At 42.7% G+C, this 27,459-nt stretch overlaps 2 protein-coding genes across 6 annotated transcripts in view; one reads left to right on the forward strand and one right to left on the reverse strand.

Moving 5' to 3' along the window:
- LOC118396965 (calcium-binding protein 8) overlaps nt 1-15,345 on the forward strand; it is a 121,651-nt gene extending 106,306 nt beyond the window's left edge. For both annotated transcript variants that reach the window (XM_035791355.2, XM_035791354.2), the window contains exons 5-6: nt 95-251; nt 7,056-15,345. In XM_035791355.2, the coding sequence (XP_035647248.1) occupies nt 95-251; nt 7,056-7,183 (285 nt within the window). In that variant the 3' untranslated portion in view covers nt 7,184-15,345. The remainder of the gene's footprint in view (nt 1-94; nt 252-7,055) is intronic.
- A 1,264-nt stretch (nt 15,346-16,609) lies between these two features.
- LOC118397420 (polypeptide N-acetylgalactosaminyltransferase 17) overlaps nt 16,610-27,459 on the reverse strand; it is a 35,610-nt gene continuing 24,760 nt past the window's right edge. For 2 of the 4 annotated variants that reach the window (XM_035792140.2, XM_035792139.1), the window contains 9 exons: nt 26,738-26,922; nt 23,668-23,842; nt 22,950-23,147; nt 22,632-22,749; nt 22,143-22,328; nt 21,535-21,672; nt 21,242-21,337; nt 20,496-20,657; nt 16,610-16,897 (listed from right to left, as the gene is read on the reverse strand). In XM_035792140.2, the coding sequence (XP_035648033.1) occupies nt 16,763-16,897; nt 20,496-20,657; nt 21,242-21,337; nt 21,535-21,672; nt 22,143-22,328; nt 22,632-22,749; nt 22,950-23,147; nt 23,668-23,842; nt 26,738-26,922 (1,393 nt within the window). In that variant the 3' untranslated portion in view covers nt 16,610-16,762. The remainder of the gene's footprint in view (nt 16,898-20,495; nt 20,658-21,241; nt 21,338-21,534; nt 21,673-22,142; nt 22,329-22,631; nt 22,750-22,949; nt 23,148-23,667; nt 23,843-26,737; nt 26,923-27,459) is intronic. The other 2 variants (XM_035792141.2, XM_035792142.2) reach the window with 1 other exon arrangement.

The raw sequence follows: 27,459 nt of genomic DNA on the forward strand, positions 1-27,459 counted from the left end.
AGTAATCATGACTATTTTACCACAACAAAAAATTTACATTTTGTAAACATTTTAAAAAAAAATCACTTTTACTCCCTTTTCCTCCCCCCTGCAGTTTGACATGCAGCGTATCACCCTTGAGGAGCTGAAACACATCCTGTTCCACGCCTTCAGAGACCATCTGACCATGAAGGACATCGAGAACATCATCATCAACGAGGAGGAGAGCCTCAACGAGAACTCGGGACACTGTCAGGCAGACTTTGAAGGAAGTGAGTTGAGTAGATTCTGTAGCCTGTGGAGAGAGATGGATGGTGGACGTGAGAGAGAGATGGAGGGTGGATGTGTGGGAGAGAGAGAGTCTGCTAGCTGTCATCGGTGTAGCAGAGAGTGCTGCACGCCCGTCCACCCGTCAGGATGGATCTGACTCCACCTATCAGGATCCATAACCGTCAGACTCCACCTGCTGATTTATTGATTGAAGGTGTTCATGGTGTAGGAAGTCATTTGGTCACCTGGGCTATGATGAAAAAAGGTGTCATCAGGGAGTTATGAATACCATAGCAGCAGGGAAGGGTGTTTAGGTTGATATGAATCTTTATTATTTGTTTGTTATTGGGTCGTTCCACGAAAAGAATGCGTTTGGCATCCCTTTGATATTTTAAGTACAAATATTGCACCAATATAGAATTTTAAAAGCCTGCTATATTAATTGAAGTGCCCTTTAATATAGACCACATGGAGAATTCAATAAATCCTATTTTCTTATATGAATAAAGGCTTGCTAATGTGCCAAAATGCACAATTTTGACATGTCCCTCCATCAGCCCTGTGTCACTTCTAGAAAGATTTCAAACCACTTGATCCAAAAATGTCTCCAAGTTTCACCATCATTGTAAAAATCGAGTTATTTTTTGTTGCTTTGACATAGGCATTTTTAAAGACTTTTTATTTATTTAATGTGATTAGTGATTCATTTACATCTGTCCTTTATTTTAAGATCAACCCTGTTAAGTGAATTACACTCGTTTTAATATGTTGAAACTATTCATTTTAAAATGTTTTTTCAAAAGAAACATTGAACATCTCATAGTCAAATCATAGTATCAAAGCAGGTGAGTTGGTTCTACTCTTTTTGGCCTTTTTCTGGTTTCGTGGTGGAAAACTGAGCGGTTTGAGTTTAACACGTCAACCCTGTTACCCATAGATAGACCGGCTAGAAATATTTTAGCAATTCAATTGTTTTGGTGCAGCTTGCACTCAATTACCACTCACTGTTGCACACAATAAGCTTCCATTCCCTCATTCACAAAGGGATGTATGGCTGATTTAAGATGACATCGGCAACCTGTTACGGTCAACCCTGTTACTTTATTTGGAATTCAATAGGCACTTCCTAAAGTCTATTTTAAAAGTATCCACTTGAGATGGGAAAACATATTTTTATGAAGTTGAACATGTGCTGTTTTTGACAGAATGTTAAAATTAGGTGGAATCAAAACACTTTTTGGACCAAGTTACACTTCTCTAAAGGCACGGAATTATTGGAATGACCCTATTATGTCTGTAGTGAAGATGATACAACCATTGAATGTCAGGAGCAGGAGACCAGTGTTCAGGTGAATCATTACAAAACATAAAATGTAGCATTTGCTCTGAGATCTGAGTCCAACTAGAACCTCCTTCCCCAGTAAGCTGTTGGTTCTGTAGCCTTTCAGGTTAGAGCTAAAATAGACACTCAGAGGTCATTCCCTTATTAATCTCTCTCTGTTGCAGTCTGAGACACACTGCTCCTTGTGAAACTGGAAAGCCTGTGCGATGCAGCAGACTCGAAATGGCCTGTAAATTTACTGCTGTAAGAGTGGCAACAGACATCAGGGCTGGACATGGATTGTAAGGTGCTTTATCAGAGTATTAAAACCGGAAGGTGAGACTGAGAGATTACAATGTGTCCTCTGTGTGAATGGGATGTTTCAACTGGGTTTGTGACTGGGAGTTACAGTTAGCACCACTATGGGCTAAATCACGTAGCAGGGGTGTCAAAGTCAAATGGACGGAGGGCCAAATAAAAAATTTAGCTACAAGCCGAGGGCCGGACTGTTCGAATGTTCATTAGAAAAATTTTTAAATGACGCATATAGTCTAGTGAACCTAATTGAACCTACTGAAAACCTAACAAATATATTCCAATATGATCAGATAAATAAAGCAATATTTTCTTATGGCTCTGTCAGTAATCTTTCATTTTCAACAGACACAAAAGACAAATTTCCTTTATATAAAAATCCCCATAACATGAACATTAAATGAAAGAAACCGGTATTCAAGGCACCATCAGTAGCCTATATTTTCTATTTTAGCAAAAGTGGGCTAAATTTACTTCAAAGAAAAAAACAATAATAGCAATTTTCTATCATCCACTCAACTGAAATATTTTTAAAATATAATTGGATTGAAATACAATAAAATAAAGTGCAAAAATCTATTAATCAAAAACAACACTTTGTTTAAGGAGAAGTAACATGCAGTGAAAACAAATATTAAACTTTAACTTTTAAACTTGAACTGAGTAAAAACTCTAAATACGTGATTGCACAGTAATGTTCACTTGTTTGAGGTTGAGGGTGATACTTGGTGGTGTCCCATCTTTTCCACAAGTTCATCAATGTTCGGGGTAAGGCTCTGAGCTGAGGAAATCCTCAGAATTGAGTGGAGGTGTTCAGCAGTAAGTCGACTTCTGTGTGATGTTTTGTTCAAGTTCATCAAAGAAAACAGTTGTTCACACAGGTATGTGCTGCCAAACATAGACAACGTTTGAGCAGCCTGGATGCGCAGCTGGGGCATTGTGTCGGGAGGAAACGGGCGAACCCCGCAGCACCCACTGCCGCATATTTTGCCCTCAGTGCATCATTGCATTGGAGGTCAATCAACTCCATTTGGAGGTTTGGTGGTGAGCTTTCCACGTCAACAGCAAATGGGTTACCGAGCAGTTCCAACCTGCTTTTTTGTGCTTCAAAGTCAGCAAATCGGCGTCGAAAGTCAGCGGCAAGCATACCTATTTTATCAGCCAACTGTGCGCTCGGGAACGCACTGGTAGAGAGCTTCTCTTTCATGGTCTGGCAGCTGGGAAAGTGGCTCAAATTTTCTTTCCGCATCTGCGTCTCCCACAGAGTCAGTTTGGTTTTAAATGCCTTCACTGTACTGTACATATCAGAGATGACACGATCCCGACCCTGCAGCTGCAAGTTCATTGCATTCAGATGACTCGTAATGTCACACAGAAAAGCCATTTCACACAGAAACATTTCGTCTCGGAGTTGTGTTGTGTCTTTCCCTTTGCTGTCCAAGAACAGACAAATCTCCTCACGAAGCTCGAAACATCTTTGAAGCACCTTTCCCTGGCTTAGCCATCGCACCTCTGTGTGATAAGGCAAATCACCATGCTCCGTTTCTAACTCCGTCAGAAATGCCTTGAACTGGCGGTGATTCAAACCTTTGGCTCTGATAAAGTTAACTGTGCGCGTGATGATGCTCATTACATGCTCCATTTTCAAGGCTTTACCGCACAACGCTTCCTGGTGTATGATACAATGATAAGCTGTCAGCTCACCTGTCGCGTTTTCCTCTTGCATCTTTTCCCGTATCTTCGCCACCAGTCCGCTCCTGTGTCCACACATCGCAGGTGCTCCGTCGGTTGTCAAACCCACGAGTTTTTCCCAAGGCAGCTCCATCTCATTTACACATCTTGACACCTCTTCATACAAATCATGCCCCGTAGTTGTGCCATGCATAGGACGTAAAGCCAAAAACTCCTCTGTCACGCTTAGGCTGGAGTCCACTCCGCGGATGAAAATTGACAACTGGGCAATGTCAGAAATGTCGGTGCTCTCATCCACAGCCAAGGAATATGCAATGAAATCTTTTCCCTTTTTCACAAGCTGTTCTTTTAGATTGATGGACAACTGGTCTACTCTCTCGGCAATGGTGTTTCTGCTCAGACTCACATTTAAAAAGAGTTGCCTTTTTTCTGGGCAAACTTCGTCACAAACTTTAATCATGCAGTTTTTGATGAAATCCCCCTCCGTAAATGGCCGGGCTGATTTAGCGATCTCTTCTGCCAAAATAAAACTGGCCTTGACAGCAGCCTGGCCTTGTGATTTGGCTTTTGAACAGAGCCTGTCGAGATTTGAGGCCTCGTTTTAATTCCTCTGCCTTTTGTAGCCTTTGTTCCATGTCCATATTCTTGTTTTTGTCCGCGTGTTTCGTTTCATAATGTCGTCTCAGATTATACTCTTTCAGTACCGCCACACTTTCTCCACACAGAAGACACACAGGTTTTCCAGCTACCTCCGTGAACAAATACTCCGACTCCCACCTTGTTTGAAACCCCGGTTCTCAGTGTCCACCTTCCGTTTTGCCATTTTTGATGGGTATCTGAAAGTTAATTTTACTGTGATGCTGACAACTGCTGTGCCAATAAATATTGAAATGAAGCAGCCTACTGCTCGGTGCGTCACCGTTGCATTGTGGGAAATGTAGTATTGGTGCGTGTAAAAGATCTGCGGGCTGCCGGCTTGCTGCGGTCTGCGGGCCGGTTCTAATAATAAATCAAGATCATCCCAGGGGCCGTAAAAAACCTTCTCGCGGGCCGGATGTGGCCCGCGGGCCTTGACTCTGACATATGTGACGTAGGGGAAGAGAATATCAGGCTCCAAAGTCTAAATGAACAGTCTGACCTATAGAAATAAATACTTGATGTCGCTGTAGGGCACAATTGATTGTGTTATCGTAAAATGCTTCATGATACAGGTATGACAAATCTATACATTTTAGCTCATTTTGATGACTAATTTTAACCAAAAAAAAACTGTTAAAGTTGACTTTTGTGTAAGTAAAGTGATTTGTTCAGTGCTTTCTGACATCATAGTTGTAAATAGCTTGTGAGAGAGTGAAATGTAAAGGGAGGTGGGGGCAGCCTACACAGGACTTTGTACCTGCAGGTCATTGGCCCAGCCCATCTAATTACCACAGGTACCACGGCCCTGTAAACCAGCTCCGCTGTTTCCAGGTCACTGATTGGGCAGGGGAGGGAGATTTGCTGACTTACCATTTCATGCCGGAGGTAGTCTGAACCGGATAATGATATCATGGCCTGAAGTTCAAATCAAATCAAACTGTATTTGTCACATGCACGGAATACAACATGTGTAGAACTTACCCTGAAATGCTTACTTATAAGCCCTTAATAACCAACAGTGCAGTTCAAGAAGAGTTAAGAAAATATTTACCAAAAGATTAAAGTCAAAAATTATAATAAAAGGTAACACAATAATAATAACAATAACGAGGCTATGCACCGGGGGTACCGGTATCGAGTCAGTTTGCGGGGGTACAGGTCAGCCAAGGCAACTTGTACATGTAGGTAGGGGTGAAGTGACTATTCATAGATAATAAACAGCGAGCAGCAGCAGTATACAAAAGGAAGGGGGGTCAATGTAAATAATCTAGTGGCGATTTCATGAATTGTTCAGCAGTCTTATGGCTTTAGTCAGAAGCTGTCAAGGAAGCCCCTCGGTCCCAGACCTGGTGCCCCGGCACCGCCTGCCATGCTGCAGCAAGAGAAATCAGTCCATAACTTGGGTGACTGGAGTCTCTGACAATTATATGGGCTTTTCTCTGACACCGCCTATTATATGGATGTTCGGAAGTTTGGATGTTCAGAAGCGCCTTAAGGTGCTACCCTCTGTAGCGCCTTACTGACAGATGCCGAGCAGTTGCCATACTAGGAGGTGATGCAACCGGTCAGGATGCTCTCGATGCAGCTGTAGAACCTTTTGAGGATCTGGGGAAGCATGCCAAATCTTGTCAGTCTCCTGGGGGGAGAAAGGTTTTGTCGTGCCCTCTTCACAACTGTCTTGGTATGCTGGACCATGATAGTTCATTGGAGATGTGGACACCAAGGAACTTGAAACTCTCGATCCACTCTACTACAGCCGCTTCAATGTTAATGGGGGCCTGTTCAGCCTGCCTTTTCCTGTAGTCCACGATCAGCTCCTTTGTCTTCCTTACATTGAGGGAGAGGTTTTTGTCCTTTCACCACACTTTCAAAGCACTTCATGGCTACAGACGTGGCAGTGGGAGCTTACTTGCTCGCCTACGGATTCTCAGAAGGCATCCCGATCTGTGCCCCTTTTCCTGCATCTTTTTTTCAAGCAAATTACGAGGATCTGGGCCTGTTTCAGTGAAAGCATGATATCCTTCTTGTCGGACTCGTTAAAGGAAAAAGTTTCTTCCGCGGTGAGTAATCGCTGTTCTGATGTCCAGAAGTTATTTTCGGTCATAAGAGACGGTAGCAGAAACATTATGTACAAAATCATTAAAAAAAATAAGTTACACAAAACGCAAAAAACTAAGAAAATAGCACAATTTGTTGGGAGAATGTAAAACGCCAGCCATGTTCTTCGGCACTATCTTTTTTCGCGGGTAAACGGGGCGAGTATCTATGACTTTCAAGCTGTGTGTGTGTGTGTGTGTGTGTGTGTCTGTGTGTCTTTGTGTTTGTGTGCGTGTGCGTGTGAATGTGTGCATGCTCACGTGTGTGTGTGTGCATATTTGTCCAGTTGTACTGTATATTTGTGTCAGTTCTATTTTCCTCTTGGGTCCCACTGTGCTGCAGCCACAAACACAAACACATGATCTGACAGAGAACAGAGCCTCACCTGAAGCATAGGATTGATCTCACCTCTGCTTTCTCTCTGCCAGAGTCACTCTCCCTGCCACTTACTCCTTTCCTTTCTTTCTTCCATCCCTCCCTCAATCACTTACTCACTTTCTGACACCTAAACTATATGATTCACAAGAGAGCCTGGTGCAGTTTGTTCAATAGTAATTTCTCACCACACTGCTGAAAATGACTTGGTATTAGGCTGTCTCGTTTTCCCTTTCTTACACAGAGAATGGCAAATGGCAAAAAATATGATGTGTAATGTGATGTGCCAGCTGGAAATTAAATGCATCTTTCTCTTTCTGGCTTTCTCTCTCTTTCTCTCTTTCCCCCCCTTTCTCTTTTCTATTAGTCCATTCTAAAAATAAGAACCGGCAGACGTGCGTGAGGAAGAGTCTGATCTGCGCTTTCGCCATGGCCTTCATCATCAGTGTCATGCTCATCGCAGCCAATCAAATGCTGCGGAACGGCCTGGAGTAGCCACGCCCGGCCACGCCCACTCTGAGCGGGAAAAACAAACCTGCATGTGCATGATGACAGTGGGTGAGGTCATTTCCAGTTTCTTTAGAAGAAAAAAAACAACTTCAAAAATGCCTCACTGATGGTGACTTACAAACAAAGAACACTGACTGATGAACCACCATATTTTTCTGAGTGAATGACAGTCCGACATCCAACGACACTGAGAAGCCAGCATGAGGAGGCCAGCGAGACCCCTCATAACCCCTTTACTCTGGCAGGGACATTCAAGGGCTGACTTTCGCTTACTCTGCTGTCTCTGTTCCCTAATGCAATAAAAACACAAGTACAGGAGTTCAGTACTCTTCTTCTCTTCCCTTCCCTACCCAGAGTCTTCATATGAAGGTACTTCAGAAGGCAATTTTAACTTCTTGCCTCAGAAGGCAGAATGGTGGATTGAGACAGGCCCTCCGTGTATCTGTATAAGGCGGCATCCTTGTAGATTGAGACATATCCTCAATTGTATCTGTGTGAGAGAGATTGGAGTTAGGAGTGCCTCCTGCGCTGCAGCCTGATGAGCCTGAAGAGCTACGGGATGCACCGCTGCAATCTGGCTACGCACACACGCACTTATGCATGCACTAACACGCACACACACACACACACACACACACACACACACACACACACACACACACACACACACACACACACACACACACACACACACACACACACACACACACACACACACACACACACACACTGAATTAATTGGCCTGTTATTCTAGTTTCCTGAGGGGAGGTGGAAGCCAGCTCATCATTGGAGCATACAGTAAGGCTTTGGATGTGACAGGCATGATGGTGTCGTCTGCTGTAGGGCTGGTGTTTAAGCTGTTCTAGAAGCTTTCATCCGGAGTTAAGGAGTGAAATCGGGTTGGTATTCTTGTGGCCAATATTTTCCCAATATGTAAAATTGAAAAATACCTCACTCTTACTTTCTCTGTGGAAGGTTCTCCAGTGCTAAACAGAACAGTGTTTGGAAGACCATAGCTGTGAAAAGTCTGGGCTGTAATTTACCTATGATCTAATTCCTCTTGAGGTAGGTAGGTCTGAACTCCTGTATTGTATTGACTCTCATGGTAATATTGAAACCACCTTCAGTTTTGCTGAGGACTGCTTGTAATAGCTACAGTACTGCATGCGATCAAGTCCAACATTTATATGTAAATATGTACAGTGCCTTGCGAAAGTATTTGGCCCCCTTGAACTTTGTGACCTTTTGCCACATTTCAGGCTGATTACACACAGGTGGATTGTATTTATCATCATTAGTCATTTAGGTCAACATTGGATCATTCAGAGATCCTCACTGAACTTCTGGAGAGAGTTTGCTGCACTGAAAGTAAAGGGGCTGAATAATTTTGCACGCCCAATTTTTCAGTTTTTGATTTGTTAAAAAAGTTTGAAATATCCAATAAATGTCGTTCCACTTCATGATTGTGTCCCACTTGTTGTTGATTCTTCACAAAAAAATACTGTTTTATATCTTTATGTTTGAAGCCTGAAATGTGGCAAAAGGTCGCAAAGTTCAAGGGGGCCGAATACTTTCGCAAGGCACTGTATGTAACCCATGTTGTTGTTGTCTAAGTGTATTGGTTGACGGTGTTCTATGTGCATGATTGTTGGTACAGTGTGCTCTAGCAGATTTAGAGGTGGAGGGAAGGAGAGAGCACTGTGAAACCAGATGCTAATGCCTTCCACGTCACAATACACAGGCAGGTAGACAGACAGACACAGCTCTCTGGTCAAAGCCATAGAACTCAATAGAGATGTACTGAATGAAGAACACTAAACAGTTGTTGTTTTCTGTTACAAATGTGTATTTTTGGTAGGAACAGTCCATCATTTGTGGGTTCCTTCACCCACCCTTTTGCACTGTATAATAAGTTCCGATGAGCAGAGAGGAGAGTAGAATCACAGACTGGTGCAAGAGCCCCATCTAGAGGTTGGCTCCAGAATTCTGATATTTTTTGTAACAAATTAATGTGCTCTCTTAGCCAGGGTGTTAGTGCAGCCTGCAAACACTTTTTTTCCACCTTTATTTAACCAGGTTGGCCAGTTGAGAGCAAGTTCTCATTTACAACTGCGACCTGTCCAAGATAAAAACAAAGCAGTGCGACACAAACAACAACACAGAGATACACATGGAATAAACAAGTGTACAGTCAATAACACAATAGAAAAAAATGAAAGTCTATATACAGTGTGTGCAAATGGCATGAGGTAAGGCAATACATAGGCCATAGTAGCGAAGTAATTACAAATTTGCAAATTAACACTGGAGTGATAGATGTGCAGATGATGATGTGCAAGTAGAAATGCTGGTGTGCAAAAGAGCAGAAAAGTAAATAAAAACAATATGGGGATGAGGTAGGTAGATTGGATGGGCTATTTACAGATGGGCTTTGTACAGCTTTACAATCTGTTAGCTGCTCAGATAGCTGATGTTTAAAGTTAGTGAGGGAAATATAGAGCCTAATATACCCTGAGCCGAGAGTTAGCAGGCCGCACTAACGCCATGGACCAGAGCTAGTGCTCCGCCAACATGGTGTCGCTCTGCATACTGTAGTGCTCTCATTTATTACATGAAGGTTATGCGGAAATGTTAGCTGAATTATCCATCCCTTGTATTCAGATGTATAATCATCAGAACGTGAAATGTTGAAGTATAATATTATGATTATTATCTATCTTATCTGTATTAAACGTTTTATGAAATGGTGAATGTTCTACCAAAATAAATGTTGGTTCGATTAACTGCACTGTTTGTGGAACATACCGTTGAAGTGGGAAGTTTACATACACTTAGGTTGGAGTCATTAAAACTCGTATTTCAACCACCCCACAAATGTCTTGTTAACAAACTATAGTTTTGACAAGTCGTTTAGGACATCTACTTTCTGCATGACACAAGTCATTTTTCCAACAATTGTTTACAGACAGATTATTTCACTTATAATTCACTGTATCACAATTCCGGTGGGTCAGAAGTTTACATACATTAAGTTGACTGTGCCTTTAAACAGCTTGGAAAATTCCAGAAAATGTTGTCATGGCTTTAGAAGCTTCTGACTGGCTAATTAGCATAATTTGAGTCAATAGGAGGTGTACCTGTAGATGTATTTCAAGGTCTACATTCAAACTCAGTTCCTCTTTGCTTGACATCATGGGAAAAACAAAATAAATCAGCCAAGACCTCAGAAAAAATTGTAACCCTCCACAAGTCTGGTTCATCCTTGGGAGCAATTTCCAAACTCCTGAAGGTACCATCTGTACAAACAATAGTACGCAAATATAAACACCATGGGACTGCACAGCCGTCATACCACTGAGGAAGGAGATGCGTTCTGTCTCCTACAGATGAACGTACTTTGGTGTGAAAAGTGCAAATCAATCCCAGAACAACAACAAAGGACCTTGTGAAGATGCTGAAGGAAACAGGTACAACAGTATCTATATCCACAGTAAAACAAGTCCTATATTGACATAACCTGAAAGGCCGCTCTGCAAGGAAGAAGCCACTGCTCCAAAACCGCCAAAAATGAAACATAAATAGAACTGTTTGGCCTTAATGACCATCGTTATGTTTAGAGGAAAAAGGTGGAGACTAGCAAGCTGAAGAACACCATCCCAACCGTGAAACACAGGGCTGCAGGAGGGACTGGTGCACTTCACAAAATAGATTGCATCATGATGCAGGGAAATGATGTGGATATATTGAAGCAACATCTCAAGACATCAGTCAGGAAGTTAAAGCTTGGTCGCAAAGGGATCTTCCAAATGGACAATGACCCCAAGCATACAGTGGGGCAAAAAAGTATTTAGTCAGCCACCAATTGTGCAAGTTCTCCCATCTTAAAAAGATGAGAGAGGCCTGTAATTTTCATCATAGGTACACTTCAATTATAACAGACAAAATGAGAAAAAAAATCCAGAAAATCACATTGTATGATTTTTTAGTTATTTATTTGCAAATTATAGTGGAAAATAAGTATTTGGTCACCTACAAACAAGCAAGATTTCTGGCTCTCACATACCTGTGACTTCTTCTTTAAGAGGCTCCTCTGTCCTCCACTCGTTACCTGTAGTAATGGCACCTGTTTGAACTTGTTATCAGTATAAAAGACACCTGTCCACAACCTCAAACAGTCACACTCCAAACTCCACTATGGCCAAGACCAAAGAGCTGTCAAAGGACACCAGAAACAAAATTGTAGACCTGCACCAGGCTGGGAAGACTGAATCTGCAATAGGTAAGCAGCTTGGTTTGAAGAAATCAACTGAGGGAGCAATTATTAGGAAATGGAAGACAGATAAGACCACTGATAATCTCCCTCGATCTGGGGCTCCACGCAAGATCTCACCCCGTGGGGTCAAAATGATCACAAGAACGGTGAGCAAAAATCCCAGAACCACACGGGGGGACCTAGTGAATGACCTGCAGAGAGCTGGGACCAAAGTAACATAGCCTACCCTCAGTAACACACTACGCCGCCAGGGACTCAAATCCTGCAGTGCCAGACGTGTCCCCCTGCTTAAGCCAGTACATGTCCAGGCTCGTCTGAAGTATGCTAGAGAGAATTTTGGATGATCCAGAAGAAGATTGGGAGGATGTCATATGGTCAGATGAAACAAAAATATAAGTTTTTGGTAAAAACTCAACTCGTCGTGTTTAGAGGACAAAGAATGCTGAGTTGTATCCAAAGAGCACCATACCTACTGTGACGCATGGGGGTGGAAACATCATCCTTTGGGGCTGTTTTTCTGCAAAGGGACCAGGACGACTGATCCGTGTAAAGGAAAGACTGAATGGGGCCATGTATCGTGAGATTTTGAGTGAAAACCTCCTTCCATCAGCAAGGGCATTGAAGATGAAACGTGGCTGGGTCTTTCAGCATGACAATGATCCCAAACACACCGCCCGGGCACCGAAGGAGTGGCTTGGTAAGAAGCATTTCAAGGTCCTGGAGTGGCCTAGCCAGTCTCCAGATCTCAACCCCATAGAAAATCTTTGGAGGGAGTTGAAAGTCCGTGTTGCCCAGCAACAGCTCCAAAACATCACTGCTCTAGAGGAGATCTGCATGGAGGAATGGGCCAAAATACCAGCAACAGTGTGTGAAAAACTTGTGAAGACTTACAGAAAACGTTTGACCTCTGTCATTGCCAACAAAGGGTATATAACAAAGTATTGAGATAAACTTTTGAGATAAACTTTTGTTATTGACCAAATACTTTTTTTCCAGCATAATTTGCAAATAAATTCATTAAAAATCCTACAATGTGATTTTCTGGATTTTTTTTTCATTTTATCTGTCATAGTTGAAGTGTACCTATGATGAAAATTACAGGAGTGGCCATTACAGTGGCCATTACAAAGCCCCGACCTCAATCCTATAGAAAATGTGTGGGCAGAACTGAAAACGCGTGTGCGAGCAAGGAGGCCTACAAACCGGACTCAGTTACACCATCTCTGTCAGGAGGAATGGGCCAAAATTCACCCAACTTATTGTGGGAGGCTTGTGGAAGGCTACCCGAAACGTTTGACCCACGTTAAACTATTTAAAGGCAAAACTACCAAATGCTAATTGAGTGTATGTGAAAATCTGACCAACTGGGAATGTGATGAAAAAAATAAAAGCTGAAATAAATCATTCTCTCAACTATTATTCTGACATTTCACATTCTTAAAATAAAGTGTTGATCCTAACTGACCTAAGATATGGAATTTTTACGAGGATTAAATGTCAGGAATTGTGAGAAATGTATATCGCTAAGGTGTATGTAAACTTCCGACGTCAACTGTACATACTAGTGTGTTTATTGGAATTATGTATCTTTCCCATGGCAGAAAAGCTCTTTTCTAATCACATTGAAGAGGTTTGCGTTGAAGTATGATCTATGAATGTCCCCTTTCATTTTAACATCATGCTTGGATGGATGGCTCCTCTGTGAAGTTTTCATATGTGTTTTATGATGTCAAAGTAAAAGCACTGATTTGTGTGCAATATCATCTTGCAGATATAGTAGGCCGCACTGGATTTAATATTGTTGAGACCACCAATTTAAGCCTAATAGATGGCAAATTCTCTCCTCATTCATTATATAATGTATTCTGTCAAACTGGAGCTTGTTCCTTATTTCGCTGTTTTGAGCCGTCACCCTTGTCCGCTTCATTAATGGTACCCTAATACATATGTAGCGCACTACTATTGACCAGGACCCATGGGGCTCTGGTCAAAGTATTGCACTATAGAGGGAATCGTGAGTCATTTGGGACACAGCCCTGCCCTAACCCCACGATACACTGTAATACCAGGGTATCGTCAGAGCCTTATGTTTATGAAGAAATAAATACATAGTAGCCCACATAAGAGGCTCTAGCCTGGGTATATTACACAGTTACAGGTGATGGAGCTGTACCTGCCCTCACAGAATCAATGCATTTCTTAATAATTAAAACTGATGGTGAATTAGGCTGGAAAACTAACACAGTCTCACTTCAGTAGCATGGTGGTTGAATTGCCTTCGGAAAGTATTCAGACCCCTTGACTTTTTCCACATTATGTTATGTTACAGCCTTATTCTAAAATGGATTAAATTGTTTTTCCCCCCATCATCAATCTACACACAATACCCCATAATGGCAAAGAAAAAACAGTTTTTTAGACATTTTTGCACATTTATTAAAAATAAAAAAACAATATCACATTTATACATAAGTATTCAGATCCTTTATTCAGTACTTTGTTGAAGCACCTTTGGCAGCGATTATAGGCTCGAATCTTCTTGGGTTTGACACTACAAGCTTGGCACACCTGTATTTGGGGAGTTTCTCCCATTCTTCTCTGCACTTCCTCTCAAGCTCTGTCAGGTTGGATGGGGGGCGTTGTTGCACAGCTATTTTCAGGTCTCTCCAGATATGTTTGATCGGATTCAAGTCTAGGCTCTGGCTGGGCCACTCAAGGACATTCAGAGACTTGTCCTAAGCCACTACTGCTTTGTCTTGGCTGAGTGCTTAGGGTCGTTGTCCTGTTGAAGGTGAACCTTCGCCCCAGTCTGAGGTCCTGAGTGCTCGGGAGAAGGTTTTCATTAAGGATCTCTCTGTACTTTGCTCAGTTAATCTTTGCCATGATCCTGACTAGGCTCCCAGTCCCTGCCGCTAAAAAACATCCCCACAACATGATGCTGCCACCACCATGCTTCACCATAGGGATGGTGCCAGGTTTCCTCCAGATATGATGCCTGGCATTCAGGCCAAAGAGTTCAATCTTGGTTTCATCAGACCAGAGAATCTTGTTTCTCATGGACTGAGTCCTTTAGGTGCCTTTTGGCAAACTCCAAGCGGGATGTCATGTGCCTTTTACGGAGGAGTGGCTTCCGTCTGGCCACTCTACCATAAAGGCCTGATTGGTAGAGTGCTGCAGAGATGGTTGTCCTTCTGGAAGGTTCTCCTATCTCCACGGGGGAGATCTAGAGCTCTGTCAGAGTGACCATCAGGTTCTTGTTCACCTCCCTGACCAAGGTCTTCTTCCTTGATTGCTCAGTTTGACCGGGCGGACAGCTCTAGGAAGAGTCTTAGTGGTTCCAAGCTGATGGGGACCTTCAATGCTGCAGACATTTTTTGGTATCCTTCACCAGATCTGTGCCTCGACACAATTCTGTCTCAGAGCTCTACAGACAATTCCTTCGACCTGCAGACTTGTTTTTTTTCTCTGACATGCACTGTCAACTGTGGGACCTTATATAGACAGGTGTGTGCCTTTCCAAATCACGTCCAATCAATTGAATTTACCACAGGTTGACTCCAATCAAGTTGTAGAAACATCTCAAGGATGATCAATGTAAACAGGGGTGCTCCTGATCTCAATTTCAATTCTCATAGCAAGGGGTCTGAATACTTATGTAAATAAGATATTTCTGTTTTTATTTTTAATACATTTGCAAACATTTCTAAAAACCTGTTTTCACTTTGTCATTATGGGGTATTGTGTTTAGATTGCTAAGGATTTGTATGTATTTAATCAATTTTAGAATAAGGCTGTAACGTAACAAAATTAGGAAAAAGTCAAGGGTTCTGATTACTTTCAGAAGGCACTGTATGTGCTGTATGGACACTGTACATAAAATACACATATATATATATATATATATATATATATATATATATATATATATATATGTGTGTGTGTATGTATATATGTATATATATCAGTACATACACGTACACATGTACACAAACTTTTCATGCACACCATTAAAACATGTAGGGGTAGTTTCCCGGACACAGATTAAGCCTTGTGCTGGACTAAAAAGCAAGATCAATGGAAAATCTCCATTGAAAGTGCTTTTTAGTCCAGATTTAAGTTAATATTAAGAATAGCCTGAATATTGTATATGTAAATATTAAAATCTGTAAAAAAAAAAAAAAAAAGTAAATGGAAAGCATTTATGCAATAAAACATCTCTTTTTTCGGTAAAGGTTGTTTTTCTCATTGTCTTCCATCAGATAGGACTAGTGTTGTGTAGGATAACACAACAAGATGGATGTATAAGCCAGTAAATAGCTTTTCTGTAAACCTGGTTGTAAGTTATAGATCAGGGCTCATATTTACAAATCATCTCAGAGTAGGATCAGCCCCCCATCCATGTAATCTTATTCATTGTGATCTAAAAGGCAAAACTGATCCTAATTACTAGGTGAACCGATTATACAGCCCACTGTTACACTATACTCGCTGAGTCTAGGGGCCCTAGGCTTGCCTAATTGTTCTTTAACCTGACTAGGTGTGCTCATTAACATGGAAGTATGAGTGTATGGACCTTGTTGGGTGTGTGTGTTTACCTGAGGACAGCAGGCTCACTTACCAGGGATCTAGGGGGTCAGTGCTGGCGTGACTCCGTGGTCATAACTTCTTGATCAGCACTTCTAATCTGAAGCCAGGCCCTGGTCCTGTGCCTGTATCTTAGGGTCTCAAAGTAGAAGTGCTGATCTGGGATCAAGTCCATGTAATCTTCTTCGCTATGATCTAAATAGGCTAAAATGATCCTAGATCAGCACTACTACTCTGAGAATCTTTATGAATAAGGGCCATGGTCTGCTTGACTGCCTCCTCGTGTTTTTAATGGCTGCCTCCTCCTTTACTCCCTCACAGACACTCCACATAGTCAGTGTGATTGTTCTATTCATACACCAGCCGCATTCTCATGGCTCTGCTAGAAGTGCCCTCCGCTGATGCTAGCCAGCTGGGTTAGCCCGCTGACAGTCTTTTGAAATCGATTGAATAAAGTTGAATAACTCTGTTACAGTAAAGGCTGTATGATTTCGTAATATGGTGTCAACTTATTCACCCCATGTGGTGTAATAATTATTTGTGTACACAAATGTTTTTTTTTTTTAAACCATCAGACCAGCAGTTTATTGGAAGACAATCTTGGAAAACACCAACTGAAGAATTTTAATAATACAGTATGACAACTGATTCAATTCAGTACAATAACACTATCTTGGTCAAATAATAATTCTGCATCATGCTGTGGCTACTGCTTCATTGTGTTTTTGATGTTCCACTTCTGTCCAGAGCAGGTCTGAAGCACCAGTGAGTGTCCGAAGTAAACGTTCGCCTGTATCACCTCCAGACAGCGACCCGTGGCTCTGTTGATGATTGAGTCGTTCTGAAGGACAGAGGAAATCAAATGTTCTCAATTGAGTAGGCTACTACCTTCATGTGACCTCACAGTATTCATAAAGACTCTCAGACTAAAAGTGCTGATCTAGGAATAGTTTAGCCTTTTAAAGTATAATGAATGGACAAGGGGGATCTGATCCTAGATCAGCACTCCTACCCTAAGATGCTTTATGAATACAGGCCCTGATCACTGTGTCAGCAACAGTCCCCTCCAGGCAGCTTCTAGCATTTTGTATTTCTGCTTCACAGGACCTTACAATGTGGTTATATTACAGTGTTACTACACAGGGTTAGCCTGCACAGGATCTTACAATGTGGTTACAGTATATTACAGTGTTACTACACAGGGTTAGCCTGCACAGGACCTTACAATGTGGTTACAGTATATTACAGTGTTACTACACAGGGTTAGCCTGCACAGGACCATACAATGTGGTTATATTACAGTGTTACTACACAGGGTTAGCCTGCACAGGACCTTACAATGTGGTTACAGTATATTACAGTGTCACTACACAGGGTTAGCCTGCACAGGACCATACAATGTGGTTACAGTATATTACAGTGTTACTACACAGGGTTAGCCTGCACAGGACCTTACAATGTGGTTACAGTATATTACAGTGTTACTACACAGGGTTAGCCTGCACAGGACCATACAATGTGGTGTTATTACAGTGTTACTACACAGGGTTAGCCTGCACAGGACCATACAATGTGGTGTTATTACAGTGTTACTACACAGGGTTAGCCTGCACAGGACCTTACAATGTGGTTACAGTATATTACAGTGTTACTACACAGGGTTAGCCTGCACAGGACCATACAATGTGGTTACAGTATATTACAGTGTTACTACACAGGGTTAGCCTGCACAGGACCTTACAATGTGGTTACAGTATATGACAGTGTTACTACACAGGGTTAGCCTGCACAGGACCATACAATGTGGTGTTATTACAGTGTTACTACACAGGGTTAGCCTGCACAGGACCATACAATGTGGTTACAGTATATTACAGTGTTACTACACAGGGTTAGCCTGCACAGGACCTTACAATGTGGTTACAGTATATTACAGTGTTACTACACAGGGTTAGCCTGCACAGGACCATACAATGTTGTTATATTACAGTGTCACTACATAGGGTTAGCCTGCACAGGACCATACAATGTGGTTACAGTATATTACAGTGTTACTACACAGGGTTAGCCTGAACAGGACCATACAATGTGGTTACAGTATATTACAGTGTTACTACACAGGGTTAGCCTGCACAGGACCATACAATGTGGTGTTATTACAGTGTTACTACACAGGGTTAGCCTGCACAGGACCTTACAATGTGGTTACAGTATATTACAGTGTTACTACACAGGGTTAGCCTGCACAGGACCATACAATGTGGTTACAGTATATTACAGTGTTACTACACAGGGTTAGCCTGCACAGGACCATACAATGTGGTTACGGTATATTACAGTGTTACTACACAGGGTTAGCCTGCACAGGACCTTACAATGTGGTTACAGTATATTACAGTGTTACTACACAGGGTTAGCCTGCACAGGACCATACAATGTGGTTATATTACAGTGTTACTACACAGGGTTAGCCTGCACAGGACCATACAATGTGGTTATATTACAGTGTTACTACACAGGGTTAGCCTGCACAGGACCATACAATGTGGTTATATTACAGTGTTACTACACAGGGTTGGCCTGCACAGGACCATACAATGTGGTTACAGTATATTACAGTGTTACTACACAGGGTTAGCCTGCACAGGACCATACAATGTGGTTATATTACAGTGCTACTACACAGGGTTAGCCTGCACAGGACCATACAATGTTGTTATATTACAGTGTCACTACACAGGGTTAGCCTGCACAGGACCATACAATGTGGTTATATTACAGTGCTACTACACAGGGTTAGCCTGCACAGGACCATACAATGTTGTTATATTACAGTGTCACTACACAGGGTTAGCCTGCACAGGACCATACAATGTGGTTATATTACAGTGTTACTACACAGGGTTAGCCTGCACAGGACCATACAATGTGGTTATATTACAGTGTTACTACACAGGGTTAGCCTGCACAGGACCATACAATGTGGTTATATTACAGTGTTACTACACAGGGTTAGCCTGCACAGGACAATACAATGTGGTTACAGTATATTACAGTGTTACTACACAGGGTTAGCCTGAACAGGACCATACAATGTGGTTATATTACAGTGTTACTACACAGGGTTAGCCTGCACAGGACAATACAATGTGGTTATATTACAGTGTTACTACACAGGGTTAGCCTGCACAGGACCATACAATGTGGTTATATTACAGTGTTACTACACAGGGTTAGCCTGCACGGGACAATACAATGTGGTTATATTACAGTGTTACTACACAGGGTTAGCCTGCACAGGACCATACAATGTGGTTATATTACAGTGTTACTACACAGGGTTAGCCTGCACAGGACAATACAATGTGGTTATATTACAGTGTTACTACACAGGGTTAGCCTGCACAGGACAATACAATGTGGTTACAGTATATTACAGTGTTACTACACAGGGTTAGCCTGCACAGGACCTTACAATGTTGTTATATTACAGTGTCACTACACAGGGTTAGCCTGCACAGGACCATACAATGTGGTTATATTACAGTGTTACTACACAGGGTTAGCCTGCACAGGACAATACAATGTGGTTACAGTATATTACAGTGTTACTACACAGGGTTAGCCTGCACAGGACCTTACAATGTTGTTATATTACAGTGTCACTACACAGGGTTAGCCTGCACAGGACCATACAATGTGGTTATATTACAGTGTTACTACACAGGGTTAGCCTGCACAGGACCATACAATGTGGTTATATTACAGTGTTACTACACAGGGTTAGCCTGCACAGGACCTTACAATGTTGTTATATTACAGTGTCACTACACAGGGTTAGCCTGCACAGGACCATACAATGTGGTTATATTACAGTGTTACTACACAGGGTTAGCCTGCACAGGACAATACAATGTGGTTACAGTATATTACAGTGTTACTACACAGGGTTAGCCTGCACAGGACCTTACAATGTGGTTATATTACAGTGTTACTACACAGGGTTAGCCTGCACAGGACGGACCATACAATGTGGTTATATTACAGTGTTACTACACAGGGTTAGCCTGCACAGGACCATACAATGTGGTTATATTACAGTGTTACTACACAGGGTTAGCCTGCACAGGACCATACAATGTGGTTATATTACAGTGTTACTACACAGGGTTAGCCTGCACAGGACCTTACAATGTGGTGTTATTACAGTGTTACTACACAGGGTTAGCCTGCACAGGACCTTACAATGTGGTTATATTACAGTGTTACTACACAGGGTTAGCCTACACAGGTCTGGCATGGCAGGGGCTTGTTGCGGCCCTGTGCGCAAAGACGAGTAAGTAAGTAAATAAGTAAGTAAGTAACACGGTATAAGAGCAACTTAATTGGAAATAATGAGCCACAGTTAAAAATAAAAACTATGTCAACATGAGTCTGACCTGAGAGAAGTGCCATGTGGTCAGCCTGGTGTTGGAGACTTTGTCACAGTTGAGGAGCTGAGGAAAATTGGAGACCTGATCGTCCATCAGACAGCGTGTTTCCTCCCCTGTACTGCCCAGAGCACCGAGGAAAAACTGTCCCTCCTTGGTGTACCGACCCAACTAAAGGAACAGGGAGACACTACAGTGAATGGCTGGTCAAAGGCTATCAACAACAACTATATGTGTTCTCCCCTGTACTGGCCAGAGCACCCAGGAAGAACTGACCCTCTTTGGTGTTCCAACTGGTAGGAGAGAGGCACAGGGAGACAAAATTAAGTAAGTGGCGGATGGTAAATAGTTTCTATTCTTTGAAATTAATTGAAATAATTTGTGATATGATATCATATCTGCTCTCATTCAAAGTGGATCTTTAGAAAACTCTAAAGCATTAACATAATATGATTTTGATACTGTTTTGACTGTAGAACCAGTCATGATATCTGCTACATTTGTATGTCACAGGGGCAAAGGGCTACATTCTGGTAGTTTTGTCTATGTTTGTGTATGAACCACATCATGTCATTTGGTTAAAAAAAACACATTCTGGTATAAAAGAAAAATGCATGGTATAAAAACGTTTCCCTGCTGATTTTGCTCTCACAGCTTGCAGGCACAGTGCATCTCCGGTGAACCTAGAATATGTCCCAAATAGCTAAGTAGGGAATAAGGTGCCATTTGGGACATATACTAGTATAATAGGTTACCTGGGGTCCCATTCCGTGACAGGGGTGCAGGGTGGCTGTGTGGTTCACCTTCTCTCCCTGGTCCATACACAGATGGGTCGCTTTGCTACTACGAATCTACAGGGAAAGAGCAAGAGAGAGAGAGAAAGAGAGGGGTGGAGGCGATAGAGAGAGAAAGAGAGAAAGACAAAGCGAGAACAGGTAGGAAAATGTTTATGAATGGAGAAAGCTACTTGGCTGCTAAAAGCATCTTATGAGTGTTTGATGAGTGTTTAGAAAAACTTTGTGTAGACCCTGTCATCAGTCAGACTCACCTCCCCATAAAAGACGGTGTTGTTGTACCTCCTCATCTCTGGATAGACGTTGTCCAGGTACCACTCAAAGTTCTTACATTGCAGAGATTTCCTCAATGCTACCCTCTGAGAGATGTCTCCATAGTCTATCCCATGGTTCTGGAACAGGGAGTGGTTGATTACAGATTGTGTTCCAAATGGCACCCCAATGTAGCCTCGCGAGCCATCCTGATCTTGCAAGCTTACAATAATGGTTCGCTGCACGGAATTCCAGGTGGCTCGTGAGGCTAACCTCATAGAGCCCTGGTCAAAAGTAGTGCATTATATGGGGAATGGGGTGCTATTTGAGACACAGTCACAATTACAAATATGTAACATTAGCAATGAAACATATGGTGTACATATACTGTATAATGTAGTTAGGATAATGAATAGATTCATTTTAATAGACTACTGAAAATCTAGGTTGGGGTATAGGCGTTTTATCTGAATTTATGTACTCAAAACTGGTCATAGATCAACTTCATCCGACTCCCTGACCTAGAGTTCCATCTGAACATACATTTGCATATGCCCAAAAAAACAGAAAAAAAATACAGACTTTAAATCAGTATTTAGGGGCAACTCACCTCCATTGGGATGTTCCAAGCCAGGTAGACATGCGACTTAAACTGGTCCATCCAGACCTCGGCCACACGCAGGGCATTACGCCGCGTGCTGGAGGCTATGTTGCTGTGGTAGGGCTTCTTCATCCTGGCAATGTGAGCCACCCTGGAGCAGGGCAGCACCTCCATACTGCCCCCACACAGCCACACCTGGTAGTGCATGTTGGTGGAGAAAATATTATGAGAACAGAACACATACCTTCACACACAACAAATGTTCTGCAATAAGAAGGCAATGCTTAGCTCTACTCAGAGAACCACAATTGCGTACTTGCTGAAATAGGACAAGACACACAACAAATACAGAATGCACTATTCATACACCCTGCCTCTCGCCACCCTAACATACAATGATTGCATCCCAAATGGCACCATATTCCCTTTATCGTGCACTACTTTTGACCAGGGCCCAATTATGCTCAGCCTTCACAGAAAAATGGGTGCCACACAAACCTTGATCCCCAGTTCGATGTTCTCTCCTCCGTAGACGTCCATGCCAGAGTCCAGCAGCCCCAGGTTCCCAAAGTAGTCCCGGTTCACCACAAAGGAGCAACCAATCATTGCAGGAGTTCTGCAGGGGGAAAGAAGGGGATTCTGTTTTCCTCATTTTGTCAATTGGGTTCTCTAAATGCAAGTGTTAATTTAGTTGTGTGTGTGCGCGTGCAGGTGTGCCCGTGTGTGTGCCTGTGTGTGTGCATATGTGTTGCCGTGTGTGTGTGTACGCATGCCCGTTCCTGTGTGCATATGCGTGTCAGTGTGTTTGTAGCCTACCTAATGGGTGCGGAGGTGTCCCCGTCATCCCACCACTGTTTGGGGGGGTTGATGTACATGCACCACAGCTCCCAGTTGTAGCCATGGCCAGAGTTCTCGTAGCGCTCCAGCTCAAACGTCTCATGCTTGATGTTATCGATGGAGGGCAGGATGATCCTCTTGTGGTCCTCTTTGATTCTGGTCAGAACCGGCTCAGCCCTGACATAGAGAGATTGCTAGATGGGGTTGGAGGTTTCTTAAGATCTTCTCTCTTCTTCCTCCCTATGACTCCAAGTCAGTCCCCCTAGTTCTTCTGAGTTAGGTTTATAAGTTCTTATTTTTGAGTCGACTCAAAGGGTTGCGACTCCATAGGGAGAAGCAGCTCCCTGTGTAGTGGGTAGTTCTGTGGGCACTGGTCAACTCTAGTGTGTACATAAAGAACATACCAAACCTGTGACAGTACTTGAATACTAGGCATACTTTTAAAACCGTCATTTCATAAAATCTTATGGCAATTCACTTCTTTAGACTTTCATCACAAATATGGTCATGGAGATACAGTATGCTAGATGGCTAGATGGTTAGTAGTAGTATGCAATTCCTTCCGCTGGAAAATCTCACATTGCTGCACAACTGCTAAATTCAAGTATTCCTTCTGATCCACACTTTAAGTCAAAGTTTGTTAAACCATCGATCCCAACAACTCAAAGTTCAAGTTGAAACCCACACATACACTCACCAGGAGGGTGTGAACTCAACGTGGGCATCGAAGAATCCAGTCACCTCGCCACTGGCTGCCTTCCAGCCCTCGATGCGGGCACGGATCAGTCCCTCACGCTTCTGGTTCCTCACCATTTTCACCAGGCCTGGGTAACGCTTGTTTACATAATCCTCCAATGGCCCTTTCAGTTGTTCTAGGACACAACCAAATACAAATAATCAAAGCTATACCCACAGACCCATATGCATGCAGACACACACAGAAGCACACCCACAAACACTTTCAGAAAAACACTCAAGTGCATGTGAGCACACACACACACACACACACACACACAGAGAGAGAGAGAGAGGGGAAATTCCTCTGTTTTCATGGGCCCCAGCACTCCAGTGCTTTCTAACAGTCTCACAACAACACCAGGGGGAGTTGGGTGTATCCTGAGCTATGGCTTCTGTTCTATCTTTTTTCTCTCGCACAACTGATCAGTTTATCCCACCTGAACACACTCTCAGAACCCCCACTCCTCTCACAGAAACACTGGTGGATGTGCTCAGCAGGCCATTGGTTCCTGCATGAGCCAGCACGACATCTTTTTTCACCCACATCATCTCCCGGAGTCCTCCTTGCTAGATAGATGGAGTGACACCTGTAGACAGTAAGTATCCTTTGCTCCCACCTGCCGAACACCTGCCCTCACTGTCATTAACAGAACTGCGGGAAAACAGTGCCCGACAGGCGGCAGCCCTAACTAGCTAGCTTGTTAGAAACACTGTGTGCTAGCTTGCTAGCTAGCTAGCACAAAGTGTCGCCCCAGCCTCCCGCCTGCTGAGAAAACAGTGCCCGAGGGGGGTCGAAGGACACTCTCTACCGGAGTATCCCACCGCCTACTGCTAGAACAGCAGGTGGGAGGATGGGGGGACTGTATGCTAGCTAACTAGCTAGCTTGTGAGTTAGTGACACTGCATGCTATCTTGCTAGTTAGCTAGCACACAGTGTCACCCCCGCCTCCTGCCTGCTGTGTACCGGACTAGCTGGCTAAGCTAGCACACATTGTTCTTTGCTCCCATCTGCCGAACACCTGCCCTCGCCGTTGTTAACTGAACTGCAGGAAAACAGTGCCCAACAGGTCGGGATGAAGGACACTATCTACCGGTGTAAGGCTAGCAAGTTACGGTTGCCTCCCGCATGTCCTAGCTTAAACATTTACAAATAGAAGTATAAAAAGGGGAATGCCCACATGCAGGAATCCCCCGAATTGCAGGCCACAATTGCACCCTTCTAAATGTGCAGGCGGGTATGCAGTGGATGTGTGGCTGAGTGGAGAAGAGTTATGCAGACAGTAAGAGGGTGTGTGTTATTTATTTGCATGCCTCTCCATCTCAACCACTGCAATAGCTTCTTTTTCTCCCTCCATGATGGATTGCTGGCCCTATGCCATCCCTCCGTGCCAGGAACATTGGGGAAATTGACCAGTCTATATCTCCTTTTTCTCTTTCCCTCTCTGCCCCTCACTTTGTACTAAATTCTCTTCCACCCTTTCACTCTCTCCTTCTACCCACATCTCTCCCTCTTCATTTCTATTTGCACCTTTCATTGTCTCTGTCTTCCTCTCTCTAACCACCTCTCTCTCTGCCCATTGCTTACTTTCTTCACCACTGTCCCTCTCCTCCCTTCCTGTCCCCCTTCCTGGATGGATGTTGTCAAACAGACATGTTCTCTTGCCTTGATTTGACTGTTCTGTCTGTGCAGCAAAACAGCATGTTGGACAAGGATGTCTTTATAAAGCATAGAATATAATATCATTTATAATATCACTACATTAAATGCATAAACAAATTGTACATCATATGAATATGTATCAATGTACACTACTGTTCAAAAGTTTGGGGTCACTTAGAAATGTCCTTGTTTTTTAAACCAAAGCATCCCGGAGTCGCCACTTCACTGTTGACATTGAGACTGGTGTTTTGCAGGTACTATTTAATGAAGCTGCCAGTTGAGGACTTGTGAGGCATCTGTTTCTCAAACTAGACACTCTAATGTATTTGTCCTCTTGCTCAGTTGTGCACCAGGGCCTCCCACTCCTCTTTCTATTCTGATTAGAGCCAGTTTGCGCTGTTCTGTGAAGGGAGTAGTACACAGCGTTGTACGAGATCTTCAGTTTCTCACATGGAATAGCCTTCAGTTCTCAGAACAAGAATAGGCTGACTAGTTTCAAAGAAAGTGATTTGTTTCTGGACATTTTGAGCCTGTAATCAAACCCACAAATGCTAATGCTCCAGATACTCAACTAGTCTAAAGAAGGCCAGTTTTATTGCTTCTTTAATCAGGACAAACATTTTCAGCTGTGCTAACATAATTGCAAAAGGGTTTTCTAATGATCAACTAGACTTTTAAAATGATAAACTTGGATTACCTAACACAACGTGCCATTGGAACACAGGAGTGATGTGTCACGCCCTAAACATAGAGAGCCCTTGTTTCTCTATGGTGTAGTAGGTCAGGGCGTGACTAGGGGGCATTGTAGTTTATATTTTCTATGTTAGTGTTTTCTTTGATTCCCAATTAAAGGCAGCTGGTAATCGTTGTCTCTAATTGGGGATCATATTTAAGTATATATTTTTCCCACCTGTGTTTGTGGGCTATTATTTTGTGTTTGTGCACCACGGAGTCACTTCGTCTATTGGATTTATTGTTTTGGCTTTCACTTGGTTTCACTTTTGAAATAAATATGTGGAACTCAATATCCGCTGCGCCTTGGGCCCGTTCTTATGACAACCGTGACATGAAGGTTGCTGATAATAGGCCTCTGTGCGTCTATATAAAAAATAAAACATCTGCCATTTCCAGCTACAATAGTTATTTACAACATGAACAATATCTACACTGTATTTCTGATCAATGTTATGTTATGTCAATGTTATGTTATTTTAATGGACAAAAAAAAGCTTTTCTTTCAAAAACAAGGACATTTCTAAGTGACCACAAACTTTTGAACAGTAGTGTATATTGGATGTGTGGATGTGTGTATGTTCTTATACCATTTCTTCACCAAAATGTGAGTGCGTGCATGTATATTTCTCCTCACCATCATCGCTGTAGTCGTCCACCAAGATGATCTCTTTGAGGAGGTGAGCCGGTGTGTGATTGACAGCTGAGTGGACCGAGCGGAGGATTACTGACAACGCCTCGTTGACAAAGATAAAGATAAGGGAGATGTTTGGAAGATCCCTGGGGAAGCTGGCCTTTTTACACCTGGAGACCACACACACACTCACACACAAAGACATATGCAGAAACACATCATTAGCTATCATCACTAATTACATCCAACACTAATACATCCTTATATATAACAGATAAAGGCAAACGGTGAGTCCATCATTCGATGTTCAGTAATACGGTACTTGAACCCTCTTATATAAAGCTAATGTCTTAAGTAGCCCTATATAATATGTATATAATATAATGTAGCCCGCCCTTTTGGTACTGCCCAACATTCTAATGTAGGTTTCCAAGTTCATTACCACCACGCAAGATTCTTCTTCTCCAAGTCTCTTCTATACATTATGATCCCTGTTGATGAGCTCACACATTTTTGTTTTGCAATTGAAAATGAGAACCATGTGCCTCTTCCTGTTCCCCACAATCACATTTTTCAAAAAACGTACCCCCCCCCCCTCTCCCTAGGCTCACAGTGGGTGCACTGTGGGAGAGAGAGATAAGAGGCCTATTTTTATTGTAGCTTTCGTTATAACGAGAGCCAGCCTTGATGAGAGGGAGTGAGGAATCTGTGGCTGGCTACATCCT

Source organism: Oncorhynchus keta, chromosome 18, assembly GCF_023373465.1.
Source record: "Oncorhynchus keta strain PuntledgeMale-10-30-2019 chromosome 18, Oket_V2, whole genome shotgun sequence".
NCBI lineage: Eukaryota > Metazoa > Chordata > Actinopteri > Salmoniformes > Salmonidae > Oncorhynchus > Oncorhynchus keta.